This window comes from Nyctereutes procyonoides, unplaced genomic scaffold, assembly GCF_905146905.1.
Source record: "Nyctereutes procyonoides isolate TBG_1078 unplaced genomic scaffold, NYPRO_anot_genome, whole genome shotgun sequence".
In the NCBI taxonomy this organism is placed as follows: Eukaryota; Metazoa; Chordata; class Mammalia; order Carnivora; family Canidae; genus Nyctereutes; species Nyctereutes procyonoides.
In genome coordinates, this window is record NW_026575052.1 from 16,484,631 (window position 1) to 16,511,251 (window position 26,621).

General features: G+C 43.1%; 1 protein-coding gene across 2 annotated transcripts in view; it reads left to right on the forward strand.

Annotated features, from left to right (window-relative positions):
* The window catches only part of KHDRBS1 (KH RNA binding domain containing, signal transduction associated 1), a 40,533-nt gene extending 18,526 nt beyond the window's left edge, over nucleotides 1-22,007 (forward strand). Inside the window, exons 5-11 of one of the 2 annotated variants that reach the window (XR_008665293.1) lie at nucleotides 729-862; nucleotides 1,795-1,996; nucleotides 2,500-2,567; nucleotides 3,373-3,431; nucleotides 5,722-5,914; nucleotides 8,521-8,580; nucleotides 20,924-22,007. Coding sequence is in view for 1 of the 2 variants with exons in the window: in XM_055332017.1 (XP_055187992.1) it covers nucleotides 729-862; nucleotides 1,795-1,996; nucleotides 2,500-2,567; nucleotides 3,373-3,431; nucleotides 5,722-5,819 (561 nt within the window). In the remaining variant the exon portion in view is untranslated. Of the gene's footprint in view, nucleotides 1-728; nucleotides 863-1,794; nucleotides 1,997-2,499; nucleotides 2,568-3,372; nucleotides 3,432-5,721; nucleotides 7,074-8,520; nucleotides 8,581-20,923 lie in introns of those variants that run through there. The other variant, XM_055332017.1, reaches the window with a different exon arrangement.
* Nucleotides 22,008-26,621: the final 4,614 nt, after the last annotated feature.

Sequence of the window (26,621 nt, forward strand, 5' to 3'; positions counted from 1 at the left end):
CACAGTGCTATGGAAAAAAGAGGAGGGAGTGGGGGTGGCATCAAAGAAAGTTTTTCAAAAGAGGTTAATATTTTAGTTTAAATCTTGTAAGAGTTAGTCTCTCAGGTGGACAATAAAGGCAGTGTAATCTAATGATTCAAAGCCTAGATTTTGGAGACAGGTAATTCTGAATTCACATCAAGTCTACCACTTAACTAGCTGTATATCCTTAAGTTGGTGGCTTTATATGCCTTGATTCTATTTCCCAACCGTAAAATGGGAAGACCTGCCTACTTTCAGAATTATCATGAAGATTAAACTGCAAAATCTATAGAGAGCTTATTATAAAGTACCCAGGGCGTAGAGCTTAATTAACGGTAGTGGCTTTTACTATTCTAGGAAGAGGGAGCTCTTTGCAAGAATGGGTGTATAAATATGCCAGGTTCTGAGCAACAAGTTCTGCATGGCTTGAAAGGAGGTTATCCATGAAGAATGGGTAGAAGTGATCTGGAGAGCTAGGTAGGGACTAATTATGAAGAGCTTCAGCTGAATAATGAGAGGTCTGCCATCAGGACTTTCCTTGAAGAGGTGACAGGTAGGGTGCCATTTGACTTCAGAGAATGCATGACCTGAGACTTCATCCGGGCATTCAGAGCTGGTCTTAGTATCCAAGGCTTATGTGGGCTGGACAACTTCTCAGCAGGAGGTGGAGACATGGCACAATAGTCCTCATTATCTTTCATTTGCAGGATATGATGGATGATATCTGCCAGGAGCAGTTTCTAGAGCTCTCCTACTTGAATGGAGTACCGGAGCCCTCTCGAGGACGTGGGGTGCCAGTGAGAGGCCGAGGGGCTGCACCTCCTCCTCCACCTGTTCCCAGGTAAAAATAATGGAGACAACTACAAACAGGATATACATTTTTTTTAAAGATTTTATTTATTTACTCAGAGACTGTCACAGAGAGAGAGAGAGAGAGGCAGACACAGACTGAGGGAGAAGCAGACCCCATGCAGAGAGCCTGACACAGGACTTGATCCCGGGTCCCCAGAATCACCCCCTGGGCTGAAGGTGGTTGCTAAATCGCTGAGCTACCCCGGTTTCCCAGGATATAAATTTGATTGGTACCATCCTCGTACCAGATGGCCGGTAGCATCTCTTTCATAGTGGTGCCCTTACCTCTAGCTTGGAAGGGGGCCTCAGGATTTGTACCATCAAAAGTGGAATAGTAGGGATACCTGGATGGCTCAGTGGTTGAGCATCTGCCTTTGGCTTAGGTCATGATCCCAGGGTCCTGGGATCGAGTTCTGCATCAGGCTTCCTGCAGGGAGCCTGCTTCTCCCTCTGTCTATGTCTCTGCAACTCACTCTGTCTCTCATGAATAAATAAAATCTTAAAAAAGAGTGGAATAGTAGATCTTAGGTACTTTGGCCATAGTCAGGTGCAGCAGTTCTGTTGAAACTTCTGGTCTTTTAATTCTGGACAGTTGTAACATTTTAAAATGGTCTCTGGCTTTAGAATTTTACCTTTTGTGAATGACCTTTATGGAATATTCAGCCTTTACAAAGTCCACCGATGAAACATTCACAGACCCACTATGGAACCTGGGGAGCCACCAGTATGGGTCCTTTATCCACCCATATGTTCCTCTGTGGGTTTTTTGTTTTGTTTTGTTTGTGTCCTCTGTGTTTTAATAGTAGTCTATTTAAGGCCTTGTGAAATCTGCCTAGCTCCAGATTTTGCAAACAAATCTGAACAGGAATGTGTTAGTTGATGTATTAAAAGCTCCATTTAACGTAAATTTTCTTTTTGCAGGGGCCGTGGTGTTGGACCACCTCGGGGGGCTTTGGTGCGTGGGACCCCAGTGAGAGGAGCCATCACCAGAGGTGCCACCGTGACTCGAGGAGTGCCACCCCCACCTACGGTGAGGGGTACTCCAGCACCAAGAGCACGGACAGCAGGCATCCAGAGAATACCTTTGCCTCCACCCCCTGCGCCGGAAACATATGAAGAATATGTAAGGAGTTGGAACAGTGTGCTGTTTCCCAATACCTAGAAGGTTGCCAAAGTTGAATGATACGGCATTGGCCTTTGACATAGGTGGCAGGGACAACCTATAAGAGATCTGGAATCAGTCTCTTCTCTTGCAGTGAGCATTAAAATATGAGGAGGTTTTTCCATTTTAAGCAGTTTACTATGTGTGAATAGATTAAACAGGAAATAGGCTGTACCTTGATATATATATAGTCTTTTAGTAAGGGGTCTTTTCGCTAGTACTACTGATAATTCTCAACTTCAACTGTTTACCTTGTTTCCTGCCCACAATTTGAAGGGTGGTTTGGTTTGGTTGGTAGTTCAGTTTTGTTTCGTTTTTTTAAAAAAATAACCCTTTCTCTCTCAACAATTCCCCAGTGAGTGTAAATTTTGCATTGTTAATCTAGGAGTCTGCCATCCTCCTATGAGTTGTAACTACCTTCCCTACTCTGTGTGATTCTGACTGTTTCATTTTATTTGTTCCAGGGATATGATGATACTTACGCAGAACAGAGTTATGAAGGCTACGAAGGCTATTACAGCCAGAGCCAAGGGTAAGTCAGGCAATAGAAGTGCTGTTTCGTGTCCTAGGGATGGATGGGAGGGAGTTTGAGCAACTGAGAGATTTAGGTAGCACACATCTAAGGAGCAGCGTGGCTCCCTTTTGGAGAGTATCGCCTTTACTACTTTCCACATCTGTAGGGCGCACGGATCTTTTTGGGGGGGGGGGCAACACAGATCTATAAACTTAGATAGCTGTGAATCTTAATTTACAGTGTAGAATTTGGGAATAACAGATGGAAAATTACTGAGCTGTGACCACATGGAAATGAAGGGAAAATGCCATTAAATTGTTTTGACATATTCTTGTCACATTAAAAGTGCATTAAAGTTTAAAAGGAAGCCTAGAATCTTACTACCATAACTTGGGTTGTTTTGTGCACTTGTCTTAAATAATAATGTTTTTGTGTATACATATTTTGTGATTGATTGAAAAGTGTCTCATAATTATACAGGGGGGACAGGAACAGCATGTTTGTTTATTCTCTTCCAATGAGCCCTATAAATGTGTGTGTGTACACTATAATTAAGATGGTCAGTTTTGGATTGTGCTCTCTCACTTTAAATTATGTGGCATCCATCTTTGCTATGGTTATCAATTTTTTTTAATAATTACTAGCTCCTTAAAAAAAATAATTACTAGCTTCTATGTGTTTTGAAAATGTTTTCTGTTTTGGAGATGGGGCAGAATGAGCATTTTCCTGTCTTCCACACCTAGTAAAATGACTGAAATGTGGGAGGAATGAGAAATGGAAACGAGTTACTCTAGCTCTCTAACGCTCTGTCTTTGGCTTTCAGGGACTCAGAATATTATGACTATGGACATGGGGAGGTTCAAGATTCTTATGAAGCTTATGGTATGTCTTTATTTCCATGGTGGGCAAAGTGTGCAAGTAAGTGCCTGCAGGAATGCTGGTGACTCAATTATTGGGGACCACCAGTCACATACTGAAAGAGGAGCTTTTAGAAAGCTGAGATGTTGGTAGTAGATGTGACAGTAGCTGTCCTGCTCTTATTGAAATTGTGTGATGTGGCATAGAAAGAGGAGCTCTTAAGGTGAAATGGGGTACTGTTACTCTTGGAAGGCTAAGTAGGTGTCTTAAACTAGGGTTCAGGTCCAGCTTGGTCTGGTTGGAGCAGCAGACTTTTAAGTTGATGTTGATCTTTTTCTACATTAGACCAGGAGAGATGGCCAGGCCTAGGTCATGTTGCAGGGCCTTTGCTGCTGGTGCCTAGGCCACATTAGTAGATAATAAGAACTTAATCATATCTAACTTTATTCTCCAGCCCCACTTCATTTTTAGCAACGATTTTGGATCTCATTGAAAAGAATCTCAATGTAGAGGAAATGTTAGCTGAAAGAGAATGAGATGGCAAGTAGCTAGCCAAAAGCAGGTTGGGTGCAAGAAGAGTGCCTATCAGCCTCAGATCTGAGGCTATAAGGGCTAGAGCCAGTTCAGCTCCTTACTTGCTTGGAGACCTCTCAACTCAGTCCCTGATCCCAAAGGACCTATAGAGGCTGGAATGGCAGTAGGACCAAGCTGTCTTCCCTGAGGTTTAGTTGAAAACACATTGCTCAAGAGTGTCCTCAAGAGCCAATTATGGCCCTGTGTTAATGGGCCCCAGAGGGAGTGCCATGTGGCAATGGGTGCAGAGAGAGCAGCCTTTTAAATGCAAGGATTTTCAACATACCTGAGGGAGTTCCAGAGTGCTTGGTGAGGGGCTCAGCAATTGACAGTTCATCTTAAGACCTAGTAAACAGTCTCTCCTTACCCCTAGCTGAAAAGAAGGAGGTGGGGAGCCTCTTAGAGCTCCCACTGACAGACAAGCTGAGCTTTACTCCTCAGCACAGTTATGTAGTAGCCAGTCAGCTGCTTGCCTAGAGAAATGGTTTTTACCAATTCTAGCTAAATGGTACTGGACAGTTGCCATCAGTAACGCTGCACTGCTCTGAGGCCACCGTTTAAAAGGGCAGTGGGATTGCCCTAGGGCATTCCCTCCATTGGTGAGGCGGCACAACGGGGCCTCTGTATGTGTTTGACTAAATTACATTTCTGTTTTGCCAGAAAACAGACTGGACCGAAAGAGTCAGACTGCTTCTTTTGCTCCTGGTGTGATGTTGCTGCAGTTAATCTGTTATGATTTCTACCTTTTATAAACAGAATTAGAAAAATAAACTGTCTTGTTAGTACTAGAAGCCACTTGGAAAGTAATGGATGTACCTATCATACTAAGGGTATAAATAGGCTTGCATAGGGTTCTGTGGGACTGCGGGTCCATATAGAGGTTTTAGACCTGTAGAGATGGAGGCTCATATTTGTGAATGCAGGCAGCTGGAGAAATACATTGGGGATGAACTGGCATAGGTAAAGTATGGGGGCGAGTGGGAAGAATAAGCTCATAATCACAACTCCTGTTCATAAGAGGTCAGCTGTAGAAGTAAGGGATCATCTCTCTCAGGCTTTTCCCTGTATCAGAGGAAAACCATTTGAGGATGTCAGCCAGGTTATCTGGCTTCTCTAGACTACTGCATGAGAAAAGAAATAATGAATTCTCCATCATATCAGTGTTATGAATACATTCAATTGTACTTCCCTCCGCCAGAGCAGTGGACCAGCTCTGCTGGTGGGGAGGCCTCATGAAATGTGGCCCTTGCTTGTTCCTCCCAGAGAGCCAGAGGACATTTCTTAACAGGGAAACCTGACTTACTGGTGGAAAGGGAGGCCACCTGATTTCCAGTCTGAAAGACCTCGCAAAGTTGCCACATTACCCAAGGCTTTCTGCCAGATGCTTTTGGGAACGGGAAGAAGGACATTGTGGACCCACTGAGATTCATCTCCTTACTGTCTCAAGCAAGGTGTTGGTTTATCCAGGTTTGGGGGTTGGAGTAGAGCTCATGTTGCCAGTGGAGAACCTCTTTGCTGAAGATGATTCCAGGCCTTTTCTGAGCTGTTTCCTTCTGTCTGTCCACTCAAAATTGCCTCATTCCAGAAGGCCAAACAGAGCGAAAAGTGAGGACCACTGGGATGTGGCAAGACACAGGAAGCAAATCAGTGTTTTTGGTGATCTTAACCATATGACCTACTCCTGCTCATCCCAGCATGCCAATGGCACGTGGTTTATAAATTGTTCTTGCTTTCCCCACAGGCCAAGACGACTGGAATGGAACCAGGCCGTCGCTGAAGGCCCCTCCAGCTAGGCCAGTGAAGGGAGCCTACAGAGAGCACCCATATGGACGTTATTAAAAACAAACATGAGGGGAAAATAACAGTTATGAGCAAAGTTGTTACTGATTTCTTGTATCTCCCAGGATTCCTGTTGCTTTACCCACAACAGACAAGTAATTGTCTAAGTGTTTTTCTTCGTGGTCCCCTTCTTCTCCCCACCTTCCTCCATTCTTAACTCTGCATTCTGGCTTCTGTATGTAGTATTTTAAAATGAGTTAAAATAGATTTAGGAATATCGAATTAATTTTTTAAGTGTGTAGATGCTTTTTTCTTTGTTGTTTAAATATAAACAGAAATGTACCTTTTATAATAAAAAAAAGAAGTTGAGTAAAAAAAAAACCACAAACCTGTTAGTTTCAAAAGTGACATTGCTTGCTTAAAGGTTCTGAAGTTTAAGGCTTGTTAACTTTCTCTTAGTTTTGATTTGAGGCATCCCGTAAAGTTGTAGTTGCAGAATCCCAAACTAGGCTACATTTCAAAATTCAGGGCTGTTTAAGATTTAAAATCACAAACGTTAACGGCAGTAGGTGCCACCATGTAAAAGTAAGCTCAGACGTCTCTAAAAATGTTTCCTTTAAAAAAAAGCACATGGCGGTTGAATCTTAAGGTTAAATTTTAATATGAAAGATCCTCATGAATTAAATAGTTGATGCAATTTTTAACGTTAATTGATTTAAAACAACAGCAACAAAATTAGGTTTGTAAAACTGACTTTTTCATTATGTGGGTTTTGAAATCTAGCCCCAGACATACAGTGTTGAGAGATACTTAGTCGGGAGTAGGTTTTGAAGAGGTTGATTCGGGGAGAGGGGCTGGCCACCTGGATTGAATTTATGCAGAGCTTTTTAGCCTTGAAAAATCTTTCAGTAATAGTACTAATACTTAAAATTTCAGTATTTAAAAAAGACAAAAGTGTTTTGTCCATCTGAGGTCTGCACTCCATGAAAAGCTCACTTGGACACTGGAGCCAAAAGCTGATGATTTTTTTAAGTTGACAGTTGTCAATATTGAACTGTTCCCAAGGTAGTTAGTCAAGTATGTCTCAACACTAGCATGATATAAAAAGGGACACTGCAGCTGAATGAAAAAGGAATCAAAATCCACTTTGTACATAAGTTAAAGTCCTAATTGGATTTGTACCGTCCTCCCATTTTGTTCTTGGAAGATTAAATGCTACATGTGTAAGTCTGCCTAAATAGGTAGCTTAAACTTATGTCAAAATGTCTGCAGCAGTTTGTCAATAAAGTTTAGTCCTTTTTTAATCAAAGTAAATGTGATGAATTGTCATTTTTTTTGGGTGGACAATAAAATAGTTTTCTCTTTCAAATAAACTTAAATTAACTCTAAAGTTAATGGGCTTGTTAAAAGTTGGAGACATTCTTAAAAGTGGTGGGGGGGATTTTATTTTAAGTTTACCAAAAAAAAAGTTTATCGAGTTGTTAAGTTTTAGTTTAAAAATAACCAAAGCTTTTTCACCCCCTGGAAGTTGTTGACAGCAGTTTTATCCCATCCTATCCGCAAGCTCTAATTTCTGGAGAGAGAAACCCAACTGAGCCAAAACTTGGATTGGTTTCCACACATAGGCCTCAGCGTTTAAAGTACCAGCCACCCTCGTCTGCACCTTCTATAGAGCCCCTAGGTGGCCTAAGCATGCACCAAATAATCTCCGTGAGCTTGAAAAGGGATAGCACCTGCCTTTAGATAATGACAATTCAGCAAACCCTGGATGCCCTTCAGGGTTTCCCTTCCAATCCCAGAAATGCCGTTAACAAATCAGATGGGCTGGGGCAGGATCTGGCATGATAGGCTGGCTCTAAACTCCCTCCTGAGAGACCAAGAGAGGAAATGATGGAATTGGTTGGCCCTGTTTCCACTCCTCTGTTAATTCTCAGGGTTCTTATGCCTTCCCTAAGGGAGCCACCTAAACTGCTCGGGGGTGAAAAATCCTCTTGTATGAAGTGCCAAGCTGCCTGCAGCAGTGCATGATGGACATTTTTTTCTTTTTAAAACACACCAACAAAAAAATGTATTTGTAGATTGTGATAAAGTGTAAATAACTGAATTTTCAACCATGGTTTGAAGTCAGCTTTCAGGGCATTATGTCTTGTTTTGATGAAAAGAGATCACTCTATACCCCCCTTTTTAAAGGAAAATTTTCGCAAGAGAATCAGGATGTGTAAAGCTAACATGCATCGCAAAAAACCAAAGGTAACCTAAATGTCTGATTTTAATAGCACATATTTCTCTTTTACATAAACTGTGACAGCAACTTGCATAAACAATTCTTTAGCTGTTAATTTTAATGTTAAAACTTTGCAAAACTTGTTTAATAAAAATAGCTGTAAAAAGAAAAACCATATGCTGCCGCATAAATTAGCCATAACTCTTAATAATCCTGCCCATCACAAGTGAACTGTAATGTAACCTGGGCACAAAGTCTGACATCTTAAATGACACATTGTAAAATTTCAATGACTGTAGATTAGACCTGCTGCTCCCCAAAGTCAAGCTTTCTGCTCAGCTATTTAAAAATGTACAAGGATGAGCCCCTATAGGTCCCCATATTGATATTCACAATGAAATGTTACTTAAAATTTCTTTAAAGTTGCATGTTTCTCTCCTGTAATGTGTAAACTGCATGCAGGATCTCTATCTTTTATTTTGTATGTCTTTAAAACTTCCTCTTCAAAAGGCTCATCTCTTACTTCTCCATTTTCAGGTGGTTGAAAACTCCTGAGGCATTTCCTGGAGTAGAATGGGTAGTGAAGACCCATTTCAGGTATGTTAAGGTGGCTTTCTGTTAAGGATGTGGGACTTTTTTTTTCTTTTTTAAAGATTTTATTTATTCATGAGAGACACACAGAGAGGCAGAGACATAGGCAAAGGGAGAGGCAGGCTCCCAGCTGGAAGCCTGATGCAAGACTCGATCCTAGGACCCCAGGATCACAATCTGAGCCAAAGGCAGATGCTCAACCACTGAGCCACCCAGGTGCCCCAAGGATATGGGACTTTTATCCTAACTATAAAGTAGTTTCACCAGGTGGTGGCCTGGGAGGTGATGAGTAGGCAAATCTTTCTCACATGTCATTTGTACCATATTTACAACGCCGTATTTATATGTTGGTTTATAGTCCATATTGAATTTACTTGTGATGATGGTAGTGTCAATATATCTATCAAATCCCGCCCTATCCTGTCAGTAACCTAATGGGACAGTGTTTCTTTTTTTTTTTAATAAATTAATTTTTTATTGGTGTTCAATTTACCAACATACAGAATAACACCCAGTGCTCATCCGTCAAGTGCCCCCCTCAGTGCCCGTCACCCATTCACCCCCACCCCCCGCCCTCCTCCCCTTACACCACCCCTAGTTCGTTTCCCAGAGTTAGGAGTCTTTATGTTCTGTCTCCCTTTCTGATATTTCCCACACATTTCTTCTCCCTTCCCTTATATTCCCTTTCACTATTATTTATATTCCCCAAATGAATGAGAACATACATTGTTTGTCCTTCTCCGATTGACTTACTTCACTCAGCATAATACCCTCCAGTTCCATCCACGTTGAAGCAAATGGTGGGTATTTGTCGTTTCTTTTTTTTTTTTCTTTTTTTTTTTTTTTTAAGATTTATTTATTCATGATACACATAGAGGGGGGGAGAGAGAGAGAGAGAGAGAGAGAGAGGCAGAGACACAGGCAGAGGGAGAAGCAGGCTCCCTGCCAGGAGCCCGATGCGGGACTCGATCCCGGGACTCCAGGATCATGCCCTGGGCCAAAGGCAGGCGCCAAACCGCTGAGCCACCCAGGGATCCCGTATTTGTCGTTCTAATGGCTGAGTAATATTCCATTGTAGACATAAACCACATGTTCTTTATCCATTTATTCATCTTTCGATGGACACCGAGGCTCCTTCCACAGTTTGGCTATTGTGGACATTGCTGCTAGAAACATCGGGGTGCAGGTGTCCCAGCGTTTCATTGCATCTGAATCTTTGGGGTAAATCCCCAACAGTGCAATTGCTGGGTCGTAGGGCAGGTCTATTCTTAACTCTTTGAGGAACCTCCACACAGTATTCCAGAGTGGCTGCACCAGTTCACATTCCCACCAACAGTGTAAGAGGGTTCCCTTTTCTCCGCATCCTCTCCAACATTTGTGGTTTCCTGCCTTGTTAATTTTCCCCATTCTCACTGGTGTGAGGTGGTATCTCATTGTGGTTTTGATTTGTATTTCCCTGATGGCAAGTGATGCGGAGCATTTTCTCATGTGCATGTTGGCCATGTCTATGTCTTCCTCTGTGAGATTTCTCTTCATGTCTTTTGCCCATTTCATGATTGGATTGTTTGTTTCTTTGGTGTTGAGTTCAAGAAGTTCTTTATAGATCTTGGAAACTAGCCCTTTATCTGATACGTCATTTGCAAATATCTTCTGGGACAGTGTTTCATTTGGAGTTCATTGGTTGTAAGCAACAAAGTGACTGACTAGTATAAATGAGAATTTATTAGAAGGATGTTAGGGGCTCACAGATTTAGTGTGAAGCCCAGAAAATCTGGCATTGGAACAGGATTGGCTGCAGAGAACTGAGACAGCAGTGATAGACCACAGGAATGTTCTTGAAGCCAGGAGTAACTGTTTAGGTGCTATTGCTAGAATGAGTGAACTCTAGCCCTGTTTGCTTTCTTTTTCCCTTGAGGTTCAAGTTCTAGGGCGAGAATGTCAGACTGTATTAGCTTGAATCACATGTTCATACTTTACCCGGATGTGGTAAGAAAAAACTAATTCCTCAAGAGGAAGTCAGGGTGTTATTAGGAAAAAGGAATGGATACTGAGCAGGCAAACAGCAATTGTCCAGTATTATTTGTGTATTACAGAAGTGACTGAGACTTAGGTTAAGTGACTCCCCTGGGTCACATAATTAGTACTGTTATTAATCAAGCCCAAGTTTGTTGCTAGATCTTTATTCTCTATATTATACTACTTTTTTTTTAATTTTACTTATTTATTCATGAGAGACACAGAGAGAGAGAGAGGCAGAGACACAGGCAGAGGGAGAAGCAGGCTCCATGCAGGGAGCCTGACATGGGACTTGATCCCGGGTCTCCAGGATCAGTCCCTGGGCTGAAGGCGGTGCTAAACCGCTAAGCCACCCAGGTGTCCCTATATTATACTACTTTTAATCTAAGAAAGGGGTATTTTTCACCCTGTGGATACCCTCGGAAGGGGTAATGTGGCATAGGAGGAAAGGCATTAAACCTGACAAACAGTATTGAATCAACAAGCTGTCTTTGTTTAGTGACCTAAAACAAATCATTTATTTCCACATCTAGCAGGGAAGATAGTGATAATGTATACTTTATAGTGATTGACAAACTGAGTTTTACTGTATGTAAGGCCAGTTAATTCAGTGTCCTATACATAGTAAATATTCATGTTCTTTCTCTAAGAAAGCTTAGCCCCCTGATTTGGATTGGGCGGGGGCTCTGACAACTGAGAAAGCCATCCTGCTGATTGAAACCATCCAAAAAGTAGCTGCATGATTTTTCCCTCTGCCCCTGAGTGAGTTGTTAGGCTTAGGGGAGTACCAAAGGGACAAGACCAAACTAGGGAGAGGTCAAAAGCATGTACAGCCTTTGACGTGAAATATGCCTTTTTGGAAATCCAGTGTTCCCACCCTGCCTCTCAGGAGCCTCTGAGTTCAGGAGACTTTAAAGAGGACCGTGTGTATTGAGCATGATTCTGGGCACCAAGGAGGTCCTAAGTTTGATACTGATTACATGAATGGCAAGGCAATTTTTAGGGAAAAGTCTCTGAATGCAGAGAATTAGTTCTAACTCTTCCTAGAGTGATTTTTACAGCAGAATTTGGGGGATGCTTCTTTCATCATTTGGCTTATAATTTACATCCGGAAAAACAGGTTTAATTGTTGGCAGACCCAGGTTTGCCAGTGGTCTGCCTTTTCTGAGCATGGAATTTAGTTGGTCTCAGTGTTTTCTGTAGCTTTCTGTTACTACCTGTGAATTTTTATTATAGCCCTGTAAGCTTTCAAGCCAGGCAAGATTGGGGACCTGTCCTGACTCTGCCTCATTATAGCCTTTGTCTTTGTTTTAACAAAACCAAACCCTTAATTCCTCTCTGGGCTTCATTTCTTTATCATCAAATGAAGTTGATAATAGTAGCTAACATCACTGTGATAATATTCTAAGCAGTTAATAAAGATGATCTCATTTAGTCTTCTCTACCTTTCACTCTTAATTGATATGAAATTTGTATAAATTAAAATTTACCATTTTAATCTTTTTAAAGTATACAATTTGGTAGCTTTTAGAATATTCACAGTGCTGTGCAACCATTGTCACAAATTCCAGAAAATTCCCATTACCCCAAAAGGAAATCCCATACCTGTTACCAGTCTCAATTCCCCTCTCCCAAGCCCCTGGCAACCACTAACCTACTTCGGTTTCTATGGACTTGCCTATTCTGGACATTTCACATAAATGGAACTATATAACATGTGTTTTTTGTGAGGCATCTTTCACTTCACATAAAGTTCTCAAGGATCATCCCTGTTGTAACATGTATCAGTACTTCATACCAGTGATAGGAAGCATATTACTTCCAAAGCAACCCATTTTATTTAAGACAGCTTCAAGTATTACAAGTTATCCCTTATTTTTCATGAGTTACTCCAGTAACTTATACTGGTTCTACCTTGGACCCCTGAAGGAAGATCCTGTCAAGCATTTGAAGTTCATTTTCATTCATGTTTCTTTTCTAGCTCCACAAGTTTTTTTTGATAGATTTGATTTTCCAGAAAAACTAGAAATTTGGATTTTACATACTGGCAGTTGTTTGCTCAGATTAGTATTAGTCCCTGTAAAACCTCTGCTGTAAGCCAAACATTTGCCCATAGGCAGCCTACCAGCTTGCAGCCTCTGGTCAGCTTCTATTAATACAAGTTAAAAGACACATTAGGATTATTGAGATGCAATCATGTCCATACAATTCATCCATTTTAACTACAATTCAGTGGTTTTTAATAAATACAAAATTGTATAGTCATCACCACCATCGATTTGAGAATGCGTTTATCACCCCCAGAAAAGAATTCCCACGCCCCCCCCTTTTTAATTCCTATGCCCTTTAGCTGTCTCCCCCGCCAGCCCACTTACCTTCTCCAGCCCTGAGCAGCCATTCATCTACTTTCTACCTCTTGACTTGCCTGATCTGGACATTGCGTACAAATGGAATCCTACAATATGGGATCTTTTTTTACTGACTTCTGTCACTTAACATCATGTCTTCAAGCTCCATCCATGTTGTAACATGTATCAGCAACTCATTCCTTTCCTTGTTAAGTAAGGTTTCATTGTGTGCATTTTGCAGCTTTATCCATTCACCCATTGACAGATCTCTGGGTTGTTTATGCTTTTTGGCTATGATGAAAAATACTGTTATGAGCACTCATGTACAAGTTTTTGTGTGGTCATAATGTTTCCAGTTTCTTGAACATGCATCAAGGAGATGAATTGCTGGTTCGGACTGGCAGCTCAATGCTTAACTGTTGGAAGGACTGCCAGACTCTTATGCAGAGGCTGCACATTTCCACCAGTAATGTATGAAATTTCTAATTTCTCCATATCCCTACCAGCACTTGTTATGTTCTGCTTTGTTTACTGTAGCCATCCTACTGGGTGTGAAGTGGTGTCTCATGGTGGTTTCCATTTGCACTTCCCTAATAACTGATGTTGTTGAGCTTCTTTTCATGTGCTGGTCCACTATTTGTGTATCTTCTGTGGAGAAATGTTTATTTAAATCTCGTGTCAGTTTTTAACTAAATTATTTGTCTTTCTATTATTAAATTGTAAGTTTTTATGTGATCTGCTGCTAGACCCTTGTCAGATAGGTGACTTGCAAGTGTTTTACTCCCACTTCGTAGGTTATCTTTTTATTTTCTTTAAAACACAAAAGTTCCATTTTGATGAAGTCCAGTTTATTTTCTTTTGTTGCTTGTACTTTGGCTGCCTAGATAAGAAACCATGGTCTGATTCAAGGTCCTGAAGATTTAAACCTGTGTCCATCTAAGAGTTTTAGTAATTCTTACATTTAGGTCTGTGACTCATTTTATATTAACTTTGGCAAATGGTGTGAGATCGGAGTTTCATATTCATTCTTTTGAATGCGGATATCTAGTTGTCCCAGCAATATTTATTTAAAAGACCATTTTAAAATATTTGGTAAAAGACCAGGAGGTGCCTGGATGGCTCAGCTAGTTGGGCATCTAACTGGATTTCAGCTTGGATCATGATCCTCGGAGCCATGGGATTGAGCCCTAAGTCAGGCTCCGAGCTTGGCAGGGAGTCTCCTTGAGTTTCTCTCCCTCTCCTCCCCCTCATGCACACACACTCAGATGCACACTTTTTTTTTTCCTCTCTCTCTAATCTTTTTTTTTAAAGCATTAAAATGACTGTTTTTTCCCCATTGAAGAATGATCTTGGCACCCTTGCCCATATTGGCACATCAATTGGCCACAGAGGTAGAGATCTACTACCTTTTGAAGTAGGTATTACTTAAAGGTGATTAATATAATCTTTGGCATGTAGTAGCTACTCAATAATAAGGACTAGCTGACTGGGTTATTTTGGCACCACTAAAGGCTAGTGGTAAGCGATGGGGCTAGAATTTGATCCCACATGTGGGTATCTCCGAATCACATCTTTACCCTGTGCTTATACTGCAGGCTCTCAAGTGGAAGTGAGGCTAGCCATTCTAGCTGCCATGCCAGCCACATGTAGTTCTTCAAAGGCTTTCGAGGCTGCGCCCCACATACTGTTTCCCCTGCCATCAACATCCTTTGCTCTCTCCATCTTCCTCCAGGGTGCTCTTGGCAATGACTGTCACTGCAGAGGGAACACTCTCACCCCCTCTTACCTAGGAATATGGCAGTTATTCAAGAAGCCTTGGTGTTTGTCCCTCTTGCTTTCTCCTATCACTTCCACTCCCTGCCCCAAGCTAAGAATGAGGGTAAGGATGCATCAGAAGCTGCTAGGGCTTTCTGGCCACTAAGAATGAAACAGATTCAGACTGTGTTTTGTTTCAGGAACAGCAGCCTGAGAGTTGGGACCGAAAAACTTTCTTGCCTGCACATATGCAGAGTTCTGTACCATGTGAATAGGGGGATAGAGGTGGTGTGGTAGTGGAAATGTTTTGCTCAGTTTGCTCAGGAAACTTAAGTACTCCCTGCCTACTCTCAAACCCTGAAGCTCTGCCCCTCAAGGCTTTGTCCAAAGATCATATCGGAATTAGAATCCATAAAGCAAAACATGGGTTCCCTCTTCTTGATGTCTTTTTGTGCTTTGTGTGAGCCTAAACAAGCTGCTGTTTGCTGGCAGTGTCACTGTTAAGTAGTCATTTAAATTGTTCCTCCGTCTATTCCTGTCCATTGATTTTGTGACCCCACTTTGTGAAAGAAGGAAGAAGTGACAGAGAAAGTAGGCAGCTCTGCCTGGCTGAGGGAGGAGAGAACTGAATTTGCTTGCCTACTGTGTGTCCCTATTTTTGTAAAGGAGGCAGCTGATAGTAGGAGAGGTGAAGTAATTTGCCACAGTTGTATAGCAAGTTGTGGCGTGTGCCTGTCAACATTTTTTAAACCGAATTCTCTAAGATTCAGTAAGATAACACCATATTTCACTGATACTGAGACTATTAAGATGTATCAAGTACTGCAAAGAAAGAAAAAATACTGCCAATTAAACCAACATAGTAATTTGTTTTTGTTATCAAGTGTAGGATGCATCCTGATTTCAGGGATGTTAAAATCAGAAAAATAACATATTTTACTACTACTACTGCATTTTGTCCATTCTTTTTTTTTTTTTTTTAAGATTTTATTTATTTGACAGAGAGTGTGTGCAAGCAGGGGAAAGGGCAGAGGGAGGAGGAGAAGCAGGCTCCCCACTGAGTAGGGAGCCCATCATGAGGCTCGATCCCAGCATCCTGGGATCATGGCCTGAGCCTAAGGGAGACACTTAACTGACTGAGCCACCCAGGTGCCTACATGTTGTCAATTCTAACATTGTTTCTTTACTATGTGCCATGCCTTATCTTCTCCACCTGTAAAAGAACTATTGTCTTGGTTTTTTGGTGTGTTTTTTGTTTTCTTTTTTGTTTTTTTTTTTTTAAGGATCCTATTTATTTATTCATGAGAGACACGGAGAGAGAGAGAGAGAGAGAGAGTGAGAGGCAGAGACACAGGCAGAGGGAGACGTAGGCTCCCTGCAAGGAGCCTGATGTGGGACTTCAGTCCCGGGGCCCGGGATCACACCCAGAGCCAAAGGCAGATGCTCAACTTCTGAGCCACCCAGGCATCCCATATTGTCTTGTTTTTACAGAATGATGAAACTAAGGCCCAGAAAATTACTTACCCAAGGTCATGTAGCTGCTAAGTAGCAGAGTTGGGATTTAAGCATAGGCAGTCTGATTTCAGAGTCTGTGATCAATCTCAACTACTAGATTATGCTGGAATTTAGAATCAGTTTTGTCACCCTGAACCATCTCAGGGAGCCTATGCAGCCATTCTCTATCTTGAAGGAGGCTTCTTCTGCAGGAATATTATTGCCAGTGCAATAAACATTTGCTGAGGCCACTTAGGTCTTTATTCTGGCTGTTCCAGGTCATGGGTCTCCATCAGTTCACAGTGTCTACCTATCAGAAGCTCAGTCTAATGGGAGAGAGTAAGTCTTTAATAGTTGCAGTAGTGTGTGGCTGTGCTCTGTTGCTGAACTGATTACCAAGGAGCCTGGGGGAGCTGTCAGAGAAGGCTTAGGAAGCACCAGGCAGGCAGATTAACACAGCACCTTATTAATGGTTTTAAACAGACTAACATCAATTCTGCTGCCTCCAGAGTTAATTTTACTAGCTTTGGAGCTATCCTTCCCAAGACTCAGTTTCATCATCTGTAAAATGGGGGATTATCATTTATTTCACCACATTGTTGTGAAGATTGCATGAATTCATAATAAACATTCATTGTGACCTATAGTAAGCACCCAGTAAATGTTAGCTATAAATAGAGGCTGGAAGAGAAGTGAGCGCTCATTTTGAAAAGCTAAATGCTAGGCAAAGTATTCAGACTTGATTCTGAAGTTTAGGGAGCTATTTGAAGGCCTTGAGCACGAGAGTGACTTGACCACACCCATGTTTGCCATTGTGCTGGCAACATAGGGAAGAGGCAGAAGAGCAGAGCCTCCTGTGCAGTAGCACCTATCCTTGTGGGAGAGTGAAGGGGATATTCTCCCCTCACCTTGCCTGCCTTCTGCTGTCCTCTTGCTCCATGGCCTTTTGGTTTTTACCTTTTTCAGAAAGAATAATCCCCTCTTGTCAGAGATTTGAGCTACTTGAGGGTCGGACGTTAGGCCTTCGCCATGTTAAGGGAGGCTTCCCACCTCCTGTGCTTTTAACCCACCTGTGAGTTGGAGCCCAGAACCTGCGGTCTCCTCTGATACAAACTTTGTTTTTAAGGAATTGTGAAAGAAGGCTTTGCTTCCTCTGAATGCATGAAGTCTCTGCCTCCATTTTAAGCTTTTAATTCTGTGCTAATTCCATTGGAATTATCATATGCAGCTGCAGTGACCCATTTAATTTTCACAGACAACCCTGTGAAGTGGGGATAATCCTGGGATCCCCTGGGAAATTGACAAATCTGGGTTAGGATGACCACAGGGCCCAAGAGCTGGAGTTTAAACCCAGGTCTCTGCTCTCACTTGACTGCCTCCTGGTCTCTATACCTATAGTGGGCACCAGAAGATCAGCTTACACAGCAAATAGTTCCCAGCTTTGGTGTACACGATAGGTACCCCTTGCTGCGTTTCCAGATTCCTGAAATTAAGAGAATTGGATCATTCTAAGCCTTCTCTTTCTCTCCAGAATTTTCTTTTTTTTTTTCTCCTCTCCAGAATTTTCATGTACCTCTTGCTCTCTGGATTAATAGTCGTTACATGTTTAAAGCTAGCAGGCATCTGATGAATATTTAATAACCTGAGCAGACAGGCTGGATACAGCTGTCTAAGACAGCAGCTGTTGGGGGGAAGGGGAGGAAGTGCACTGCCCCACCTAACTACTTGTTCTTTCCTTCCCTGAGCTAGCCCTTGTAGGCCCCTCAGGAACAAAGGCATATGGTGGGCACTGTACCTGAGTCGTGTTCTGGCCTGATTGCTCCCTGGGCTTCCAAAGAGGCTGCCTTTATGGAACAGACCAAACCATTTTGGAGGGTAGTGAGCAGATAAGTTCACTGATCTCTAAAAGTCAATTTTCTGAGGCGTCTGGGTGGCTCAGTCTATTCGGCATCCAAGTCTTGGTTTTGGCTCAGGTCATAATCTTGGGGTCATGAGATTGAGCCCCACGTTGGGCTCCTCGCTCAAAGGGGAGTCTGCTTGAAATGGTCTCCCTCTACCCCCCCACCCCTCAAATAAATAAAATATTTTTTATATATTTATTTATATATATATTTATATATGAAAATTAAATCAATTTTCTAGCCCCTAGGCTGAAATTTTTTTTTTTGAAAATTTTTTACTCTAACCTGTTTTAGCACTGCAGCTAATGACATGTTCTTTTGTTTGTTTGTTTGTTTTTGTTTTTGTTTAATGACATGTTCTTATCCAATTCTGCCAACTGTAGCTCTCTGTTCTAAGAGGAGGGAGACTTCTATCTGGAAGGGACTCCAATTTCCTAACCATGCTACTGGTGTTTAGCTTCTTGACATTCCTTGACTACAAACGCAGCAGCCTCTTGGCAGTGGCTCTACTGCTGTGATGAGTATCTTTGGCTACTGTTTGGGCAGGAGATGGACAAGTAGAAGTTCTCAGATAGGGACACAAGCTATACCAGTGCTTCTCCCTTGCCGAGACCTAGGAAGCTTGTTACTTCAGGAGGCCTTGTCGGTTCCAGGGCAAACTTGGGGAGGATATGGGGACTCCTGAAAAAAGATAACTCATTTGAGAGGTTTCCAGGCAGAATATGAAGCACAGCAGGCTGTCAGCCCAGATCTGTCACCGTGGAACACATTGCCAGGCATTAGGAGACTACTCCTGTTAAAACTGCATTAAGGTGCCTGAATTAGCCATTCCCTTACAATCTCTGAAGCCTACCTATTCCACCTCAGTCTCTTCTTCCCAGACACTGTGGTGTGAGAACTTGAGATAGAAGAGTTTGGGTTTAGATAGAGCTAATTCCTCCCACGGGCTTTTGGCTCCTCCAGCCTTCATGCTTCCCATTCATGGCTCAGCTTTAGGTATAGAACAGGCGCCTCTCATTTCACAGGAGGCTCTCTGCAGTTAGAGTTCAGAAACAATCTCTATCTGCCTTTGAGAAAGAAATGCCTTGTGTTCTGATAGGATTCATCATAAGATTGTCTCCAGGGATCAATATAAATGGCTATTTTATTTTTCTTTTCTTTTTTTTTTTTTAGATTTTATTTATTCATGAGAGAGACAGAGACATAGGCAGAGGGAAAAGCAGGCTCCCCATGGGGAGCCCAATGCGGTACTCGATCCCAGGACCCCAGGATCAGGACCTGAGCCAAAGGCAGATGTTCAACCACTGGGCCACCCAGGTGTCCCAGATTTATTTATTTTTAGAGAGAGTGTGTGTGAGTGGGGGCAGGGGCAGAGGGAGAGAGAATCCCCAAGCAGTCTCCCCAGTGGAGCCAATTCGGGGCTTGATCCCATGACCCTGAGATCATGACCTTAGACAAAATCAAGAGTCAGCCGCTCAACCAAAGCCACCCAGATGCCCCAATATTATTAAACACATTGGCTAATATATACTGGAACCTCTACTATGTGCTGGACCCTGGAGATTGGTGAATAAACAGTAAAATTAGCCCCTGACTTCATGGAGCTTATATATGAAGAGACAGACACTAAACAGATATTAGTCTCATAAATGACATACATCATTTCAGTTGTGATAAGTGCTGGAAAGAACAGGGTGCTACGAGGACAGACAACAGGCAACCTAGCTCAGGGGTTCTCTTTGAGGAAATGATGTTTAAGCTAACATCTAAAGGAAGAGGTGGCTAGGCAGAGAGTTTGTAAGATGGTAAGGACACAAAGCACATTCTAGGTAGAGGGCAGAACCAAGGCAGGTTTGGGGTGAGATAGGAACCTGGACTTTCCTGTTAGGTCAATACTGAAGACTACTGAATGAGATGTCAGAAACAGCATGATTAAATTTAAATTTCACTTGCTCCTGAGTGGAGAATGGATTATGGATAATGAGGACCTATTAGGAAACTGTGTTAATCTAGACAAGAAATTAGAAAGGCCTATAGTAAGTAGGGTGATACCAGTGAAAATATAGAGAAGTGAGTGGATCCAAAGACTTTTCAGAGCTACAATAAACATAATTTGGCACCTGATTAGCTGTGAGAGAAGAGGGCATGATTAAGGAGGGCTCCCACGTTACTGGCTGGAATACCCAGCAGAATGGGGGTGCCATTTTTTAAAAGAATGAGAGTGCTGCTACAGGCTTAGGCATGAGAGCAGGGCCCTGCCCTGTGCCCCAGGCTTGAGATGTGTGTCTCCTACAGATAACCCTGAGTATCTGGGGCTGGGATGAATCCCTCAAAAAGCCAAAAGAGACAGCCCCTTGCATCTAGGATTGAGGTGCTAATAATAGCTGTAAGAAGATGCTGTTTCCTCATTCTCTTTTCCTCCAAAGGTTTTAAAACTCTTTGTTAATCTCTATATTTTTCACATCTCTGAGAGAGCAGAAATGATTTTCCCCTTCATACATCTGGAGGCCCCAAAGCTTGTATAGCTAAAGGCCCCGAGTGGCCAAGTTGATTTTGCCTTGGATCACTCAGCCTGGCATGGCCAAGGATGGGAGGTATATAAAGTAAGCCTCCATTTTCATTGCCTGATCATCAGCAAAAAGCTCTTAGTCTATGGACTTCTATTGCCTATCCATCTGTGCACCTAGAAACCTGTACCGAATGAAGTAACTAGAGCTGTGCTGTGGGATGGGGAGGTTGCGGGGGGGGGGGGGGCACCCTGGCCAAATGGGAGGCTAAGAAGACCCCTGATAGGGTAATTTCATGTCTCTTCATTCTCTACCTGTGTCTTTGCAGTGATCAGAGGACTCCGGAAACCAGGAGAGCTGCCTGCTGTGTGTCAAGGCTGGCCTGAGGGCATCTGCCGAGCACAGAGAAACCCAGGCCACAAGAGCAACAGTCTTTTCCCACTCCACCTCTTGAGCTGTCTGATTTGCCCACAGAACACCAGCCAGGATTCCCCTAACAGAGTCTCTGGGTCCGGAATGGAGTCCTCAGGGCTGCATGGGGCTGTGATGCTAACAGTTACACCTGCTCAGGACTTGAAAGAGTTGAAGGGGACTGACGGTATCCCAGGCACAGCCTCCCAGATCTGAATAAACTGCCACCTCCCACTGTGTCACTCCCATTTTGCCTGCTTCCCCTTAGCCTCCAGCAGAACTGTCTGGAAGACACACCAGCATCACCTATTTCCCACCGTCCCACACTTGTGTTGTGGATGCCAGCCTAGAGGCCCTTGGGCACCTCCAGAGGGCTCTCGGGACAAGACCACTTGTCACCTCTATTACAGGCGGAGGAAAGCCAAGTGAGGAGGTTTATTTACTTTGAGCAAGTTATTTAACTTCTGAGCCTGTTTTTCTCTTCACAGTTGATTACTTACTTTGCTCAAAGGCTACTCTTGCAGGGTAGGGCTTTTCCTATTCACCTCTGTACTATATCTCTTCCCCAACAAATAAAAGATTTGGTCACATGAAGAATGTTCCCACTCTGGTAGCTTCTGTCAGCTTTGGGAAAGACCCAAAGGCCCCTTGTTTAGCTAGTCCTCCTCCTCCAGCTATGTTGAACTAGCTCTTGGTCCCAACACTTTGTTTTGAAGGACTGGAAAGCCTGTCCTCAGACAGACTTCTAGTTTCCTGCAGCCTGTGGTCTAGGCTGATTTCATACTGAGCTACCTGAGAGGTTAGGGATCTCTAATATTAAACTCTTCCTTTAATAAAAATAACTCTTCTGGCCATTTATCCTAACAAAATAACTGGAAGGACTAAGCCTGAGAAGAAAGACTGTCTGCATCTTCACTGTGCCGGGGCATTCTGATGAGCTTGGATTCACTCTTAGCAAGATAAGGATGTTGAAATCAGTTGATTTACTTTGGGCAAGTTATTAAACATCTGACCCCATTTTTATTCTCATTTCTGATTATTACTATAAAGAATTACTAATATTTTGAGTGCTTATTAGTATATACTAGGCACTGCATCAATTGTTTATGTGCACAATTTTACTTAATCCTCCAATCCATTATGCTCATTTTACAGATGAGAAAACAGAAGCTCAAGGAGAATAAACTTGTATGAGGCTAAAAAAAGCTATCATATAGACTTCATAGTCCCTGCTTTTCACCCATTCATACCTTTCACCACAAGTACTTTGAAATACTAAAGCATTTGTGTTTGTGTGAGAGGTTTGTTTATGGTTCAAACCTGGTCCTGGTTTACCCAAGAAAGAGAAGGTTCCTGGGGTGTCAGACTTTCAGTGCCCAAACCAGGCAAGTCCCAGGCAAACTGAGATGAGTTTGTCAAATGTTTGCATGGAAACTCTTGTTTCGGAGCTGGCCACTGAGGCTGCATTTTCCCTGGCTTCTTGGTCCCTTAGGCCTCACCCTGTGGCTAGAGATCCTTTATATATCTAGCATTTGAAGACTTGCTTCAGTTCAGCAGGCAGGGGAGGAGTTTGGGGCAGGGAGTTAGGGATTCGGATGGCATCTGAATGATAAATGGAGGCACAAAGCCTGGGTCACTATCTGAAAGCCCAGTGCTAGTTTCATAAGCAGCCACACCCTCAACCCCCAGATGCGGGATATCTACTTGGGAGCCACGGAATTACAGTAAAGCTCACAGAGCTTAAAGCCAAAGCCTACATTCAAATCCTAGCTCATCACTTGCTGTGTATTTTTCTGGGCCTGTTTACTCCTAAAAGTAGGATAATAATCCCTGTCCACTGAGCAGGATCTGAGAAACAAATGAAATGGGCGTCAAACACCTCTAACACAAGATCTACATAGAATACTTCTCAACACAAATCTTCCTCCTTTTTTCCGGCTTGTGTTTCTTAACCCAAGTCCTGTCACCTGTCACGTCTGTCACAGCCTCCTCCCTCCTCCCTGTTCCCACTTGCAGCCCTAGGGATCTTCTTTGAGAGTCCTGACCTAGTGGCTTTGGCTGGCCCACCCACCCAGCTGCCCTGCATGTCAGTCACCTCCCCTGCAAGCAGAGAAGGGATGACATCAACCCTCCTCCCTCCCCCATCTGAAGCCTCTGAACTGTTTTGAGCCATAAATATTTTAGCTGGGCCTTTCTCTGGCTGTTGCCAGGGTGATGGGCTCTCAGGGGACTGGGGTGGGAGTGTGGAGGCAGGGCTGGCAGCCCAGGGCCTAGCAGCAGAGCTGGCTCTGGAGGGGCCGTGATGAAGTCTGGCCAAGAGCCAGTGCTTGCTGCAGCAGTTCTGAAGGCTGTTGCTCTGTCTGCCCGCCTTCCCTTTCCTGGGCCCCTCAGAGTTGTTCCTACTGCTTCCAGGCCCAGCTCTGCCCTTGAGTGCCGTATGATCATGGGTAAATTGCTAAGTGTCTTTGGGCCTTCATTTTAACACCTGTATCAGAAAAGTCCCTGCCTAACTCAGTACCGGGAAGTAGAGAAGACAAAGCAAAGGAGGTTTTATAAAAATCCCATCAAATACTAGGTTGGTTGTGATTGGAGAAGTTAGGCCCCATAACCCTTTCTGATAGACCTAATCAGAGTCCTAGGGCAGCATGGATGCCACTTTAAAGACTGATCGTCAGGTAGGGTGCTGCCTCTCCTCTCTCCTTCCTCAGGCTGCAGCCCCAGCTCCTTTTCTAAGGTTCCCAGGTCTTGTTGGACTACCTGGTCTGGCACAGGGTGTTCTAGGAAGGAGTTGGGCCCAGTGACTTATGAGAAGAGTTGATGAAAGCCTTTTTTGTTTGAGATACAGAAATTCAGAACCCCCCAGATTAGATCTGGCCTCCATCCTCTACCCCTTGTCCTAGAGATCTTATGTTTGGCCAGCTAAACTCTAGTTTGTGGCAGCATGCCTCACCCCTCCTTGGGATGAGTCTAATAAATAAAAGAGAGAGGAGGCACCTGGGTCCATGTCCCACTCACACCATTAAGAAGCTCTGGATTGGGTCCAGGATTCCATATCCTCTGCCCAACCAGGCCCACCACAATTTTCCTGTTGAGCCCAGAGCTCTGATTCCTTTGTACCAAGCTCCCTCTGGTGGTTGCCATATGCATTGCAGGAAAATAAGTGGAACTAAATTGCAGGCCATCCAGAGAGGTGAGATGGTTTGCTTTTATACCAAGGAGACAAGAATCCTTGTCCACAACTCCTAACGACAATCATTTTTTTTCTTTTCTTTTTTTTGAGAGAGAGAGGGAGCGAGTGTATGGGATGTGGGATGAAAGAGAGAGTTCCGGGGATCCCTGGGTGGCTCAGCGGCTTAGCGCCTGCCTCTAGCCCAGGACGCGATCTTGGAGTTCGAAGATCAAGTCCCACATCAGGCTCCCTGCATGGAGCCTGCTTCTCCCTCTGCCTGTGTCTCTGCCTCTCTCTCTGTGTCTCTCATGAATAAATAAAATCTTTGAGAGAGAGAGAGAGAGAGAGAGAGTTCCAATCAGGCAATACGCCCAGCACAGAGCCCAACTCGGAGCTCCATCTCATGACCCTGAGATCATGATCTGGACCGAAATCAAGAGTCAGACGCTTAACTGACTGAACCACCCAGGTGCCCCTCATTCCATTTCTTATCTAGGACATCTCTCCCACCTGTTTGCTTCTGTCATTAATCATCACAACCATGACAATCATCCTAATTTTACCAGTGAAACAGACTTAGAAAAGTATAGTCAAATCCAAATTCTTCACTGTATGTAGCATTCAGGAACTTAACCTATTTTTCCAAGCCCATCTTCAATTACTCTCAAGCTGAAATGGGCTTGCTCTCCTGCAACATATCTTGCCTCTGGGCCTTTGCTCATGCTGTCCTCTGTATCTTCATTGCCCACCCTACTCCTGACCAAGTACATTACCTACCAAAATCCTATTTGTTTTTGAACACCTAAGCAAGAAATACTGTATTTTCTAAAGCGTGCATTTATTATCTTTGTAATCAAATACTATAAGAAATGGAAAGACAAACATCTGGATGAGTACAAATGGGTGGGGGCCCTGAGATGTGGAAAATTCAGACAGGGACACTAAGATATACATGGAAGTAAGAACGGCTTAGGAAAGTAGAACACGAAGACACATGGATTCTCTTTTGGAGCTTGTGATAAAAATCAGGTGTAAGTACTCTTGCTGGCAGAAGAAAGAGCAAATCCCTGGGGAGCTGGGACAGCGCTATGGATGACATTTCTTCAAAGTCTTCAGTCTTAAATTCACATTAGTTTTTGTACTTCATAATAGATCTGTTATAATCATAGAAACTAATACATAGTACTTATACTGTGTACCAGGCACTATTCTAAGTACTTTACACAGACTGATTTTCACCATAATCTCATAAGATAGGTACTAATACTACCTTCACTTTACACTGAGGAAACTGAGGCACAGAGAGGTTAAGGAACTCCCTAAGATCATGAGGCTTGTAAGTGCTGAAGTCAGGATTTTATTCTAAGACTAGCGCAGAGAAGGCATCCTGAATAACTACACTTTAATATTGAAAATATTGCCTCATGTTTTCGTGAATAAAACTGATACTCCAGGGTCTCCTGAGTGGTTCAGTAGGTTAAGTGTCTGCCTTCAGCCCGGTCATGATCCCAGAGTTCCAAGTTAGGCTCCCTGCTCAGCAGTGAGTCTGCTTCTCCCTCTGCCCATTCACCCAGCTTGTGCTCTCTCTCACTCTTTCTTTCTTTCTTTCTTTCTTTCTTTCTTTCTTTCTTTCTTTCTTTCTTTCTCTCTCTCTCTCTCTCTCTCTCTCTCTCTCTCTCTCTCAGATAAATAAAACTTAAAAAGAAAAAGAAAACTGACACTCCAGAAACCAGTCCTGTGTTTTATCCTGTGGTTTCAGCACCCTCACAGGGTGCCACTAGAGGTCTACATAATCCAGGTAGAAAACTGCCAATCTAGAGGACAGAATTGCCAGCTATGGCCCCAGAATAACATGACCAAGGAAGACATCCCAACTCTTGACACCTAATGACATAGGGCTGGCCTAGAGCCAGTGGCATTTCCTTAAAATTTCAGACTCTTGAAAAAGCCAATAGAGAGTAAGTTAATAAGGAAATAAAGATGCAAAGAAAGGAAGCAAGGGCTTTAAGGTCACAGAACAGCTGAGACATGTAGCCACAGATCTGAAAAACAAGAACCTAACCAACATCCTGCCACCTTATGTTTCTTTTCCCCAGGGATCCTGTAGGAGGCAGATGTGAGAAGACAGACCCTAGATATTTCTGCTGGATACTGGAATAGAAGTGTACATTGTTCTGGATTATGTCAGTTGCAGTTGTCAGACACCAAAACACAAACTTACTTTTTGTAATAAAAAAGGCCAGGAATGCCTGGGTGGTTCAGTAAGTTTAGGGTCCCACTTTTGATTTCGGCTCACAGTCTCAGGGTCTTGGGATCAAGCCCAGCATCGGCTCTGCACTCAGCTGTGAATCTGCTTAAGATTCTCTCTCTCGGGGCAGCCCGGGTGGCTCAGCAGTTTAGCACCTGCCTTCGGCCCAGGATGTGATCTTGGAGACCCGGAATCGAG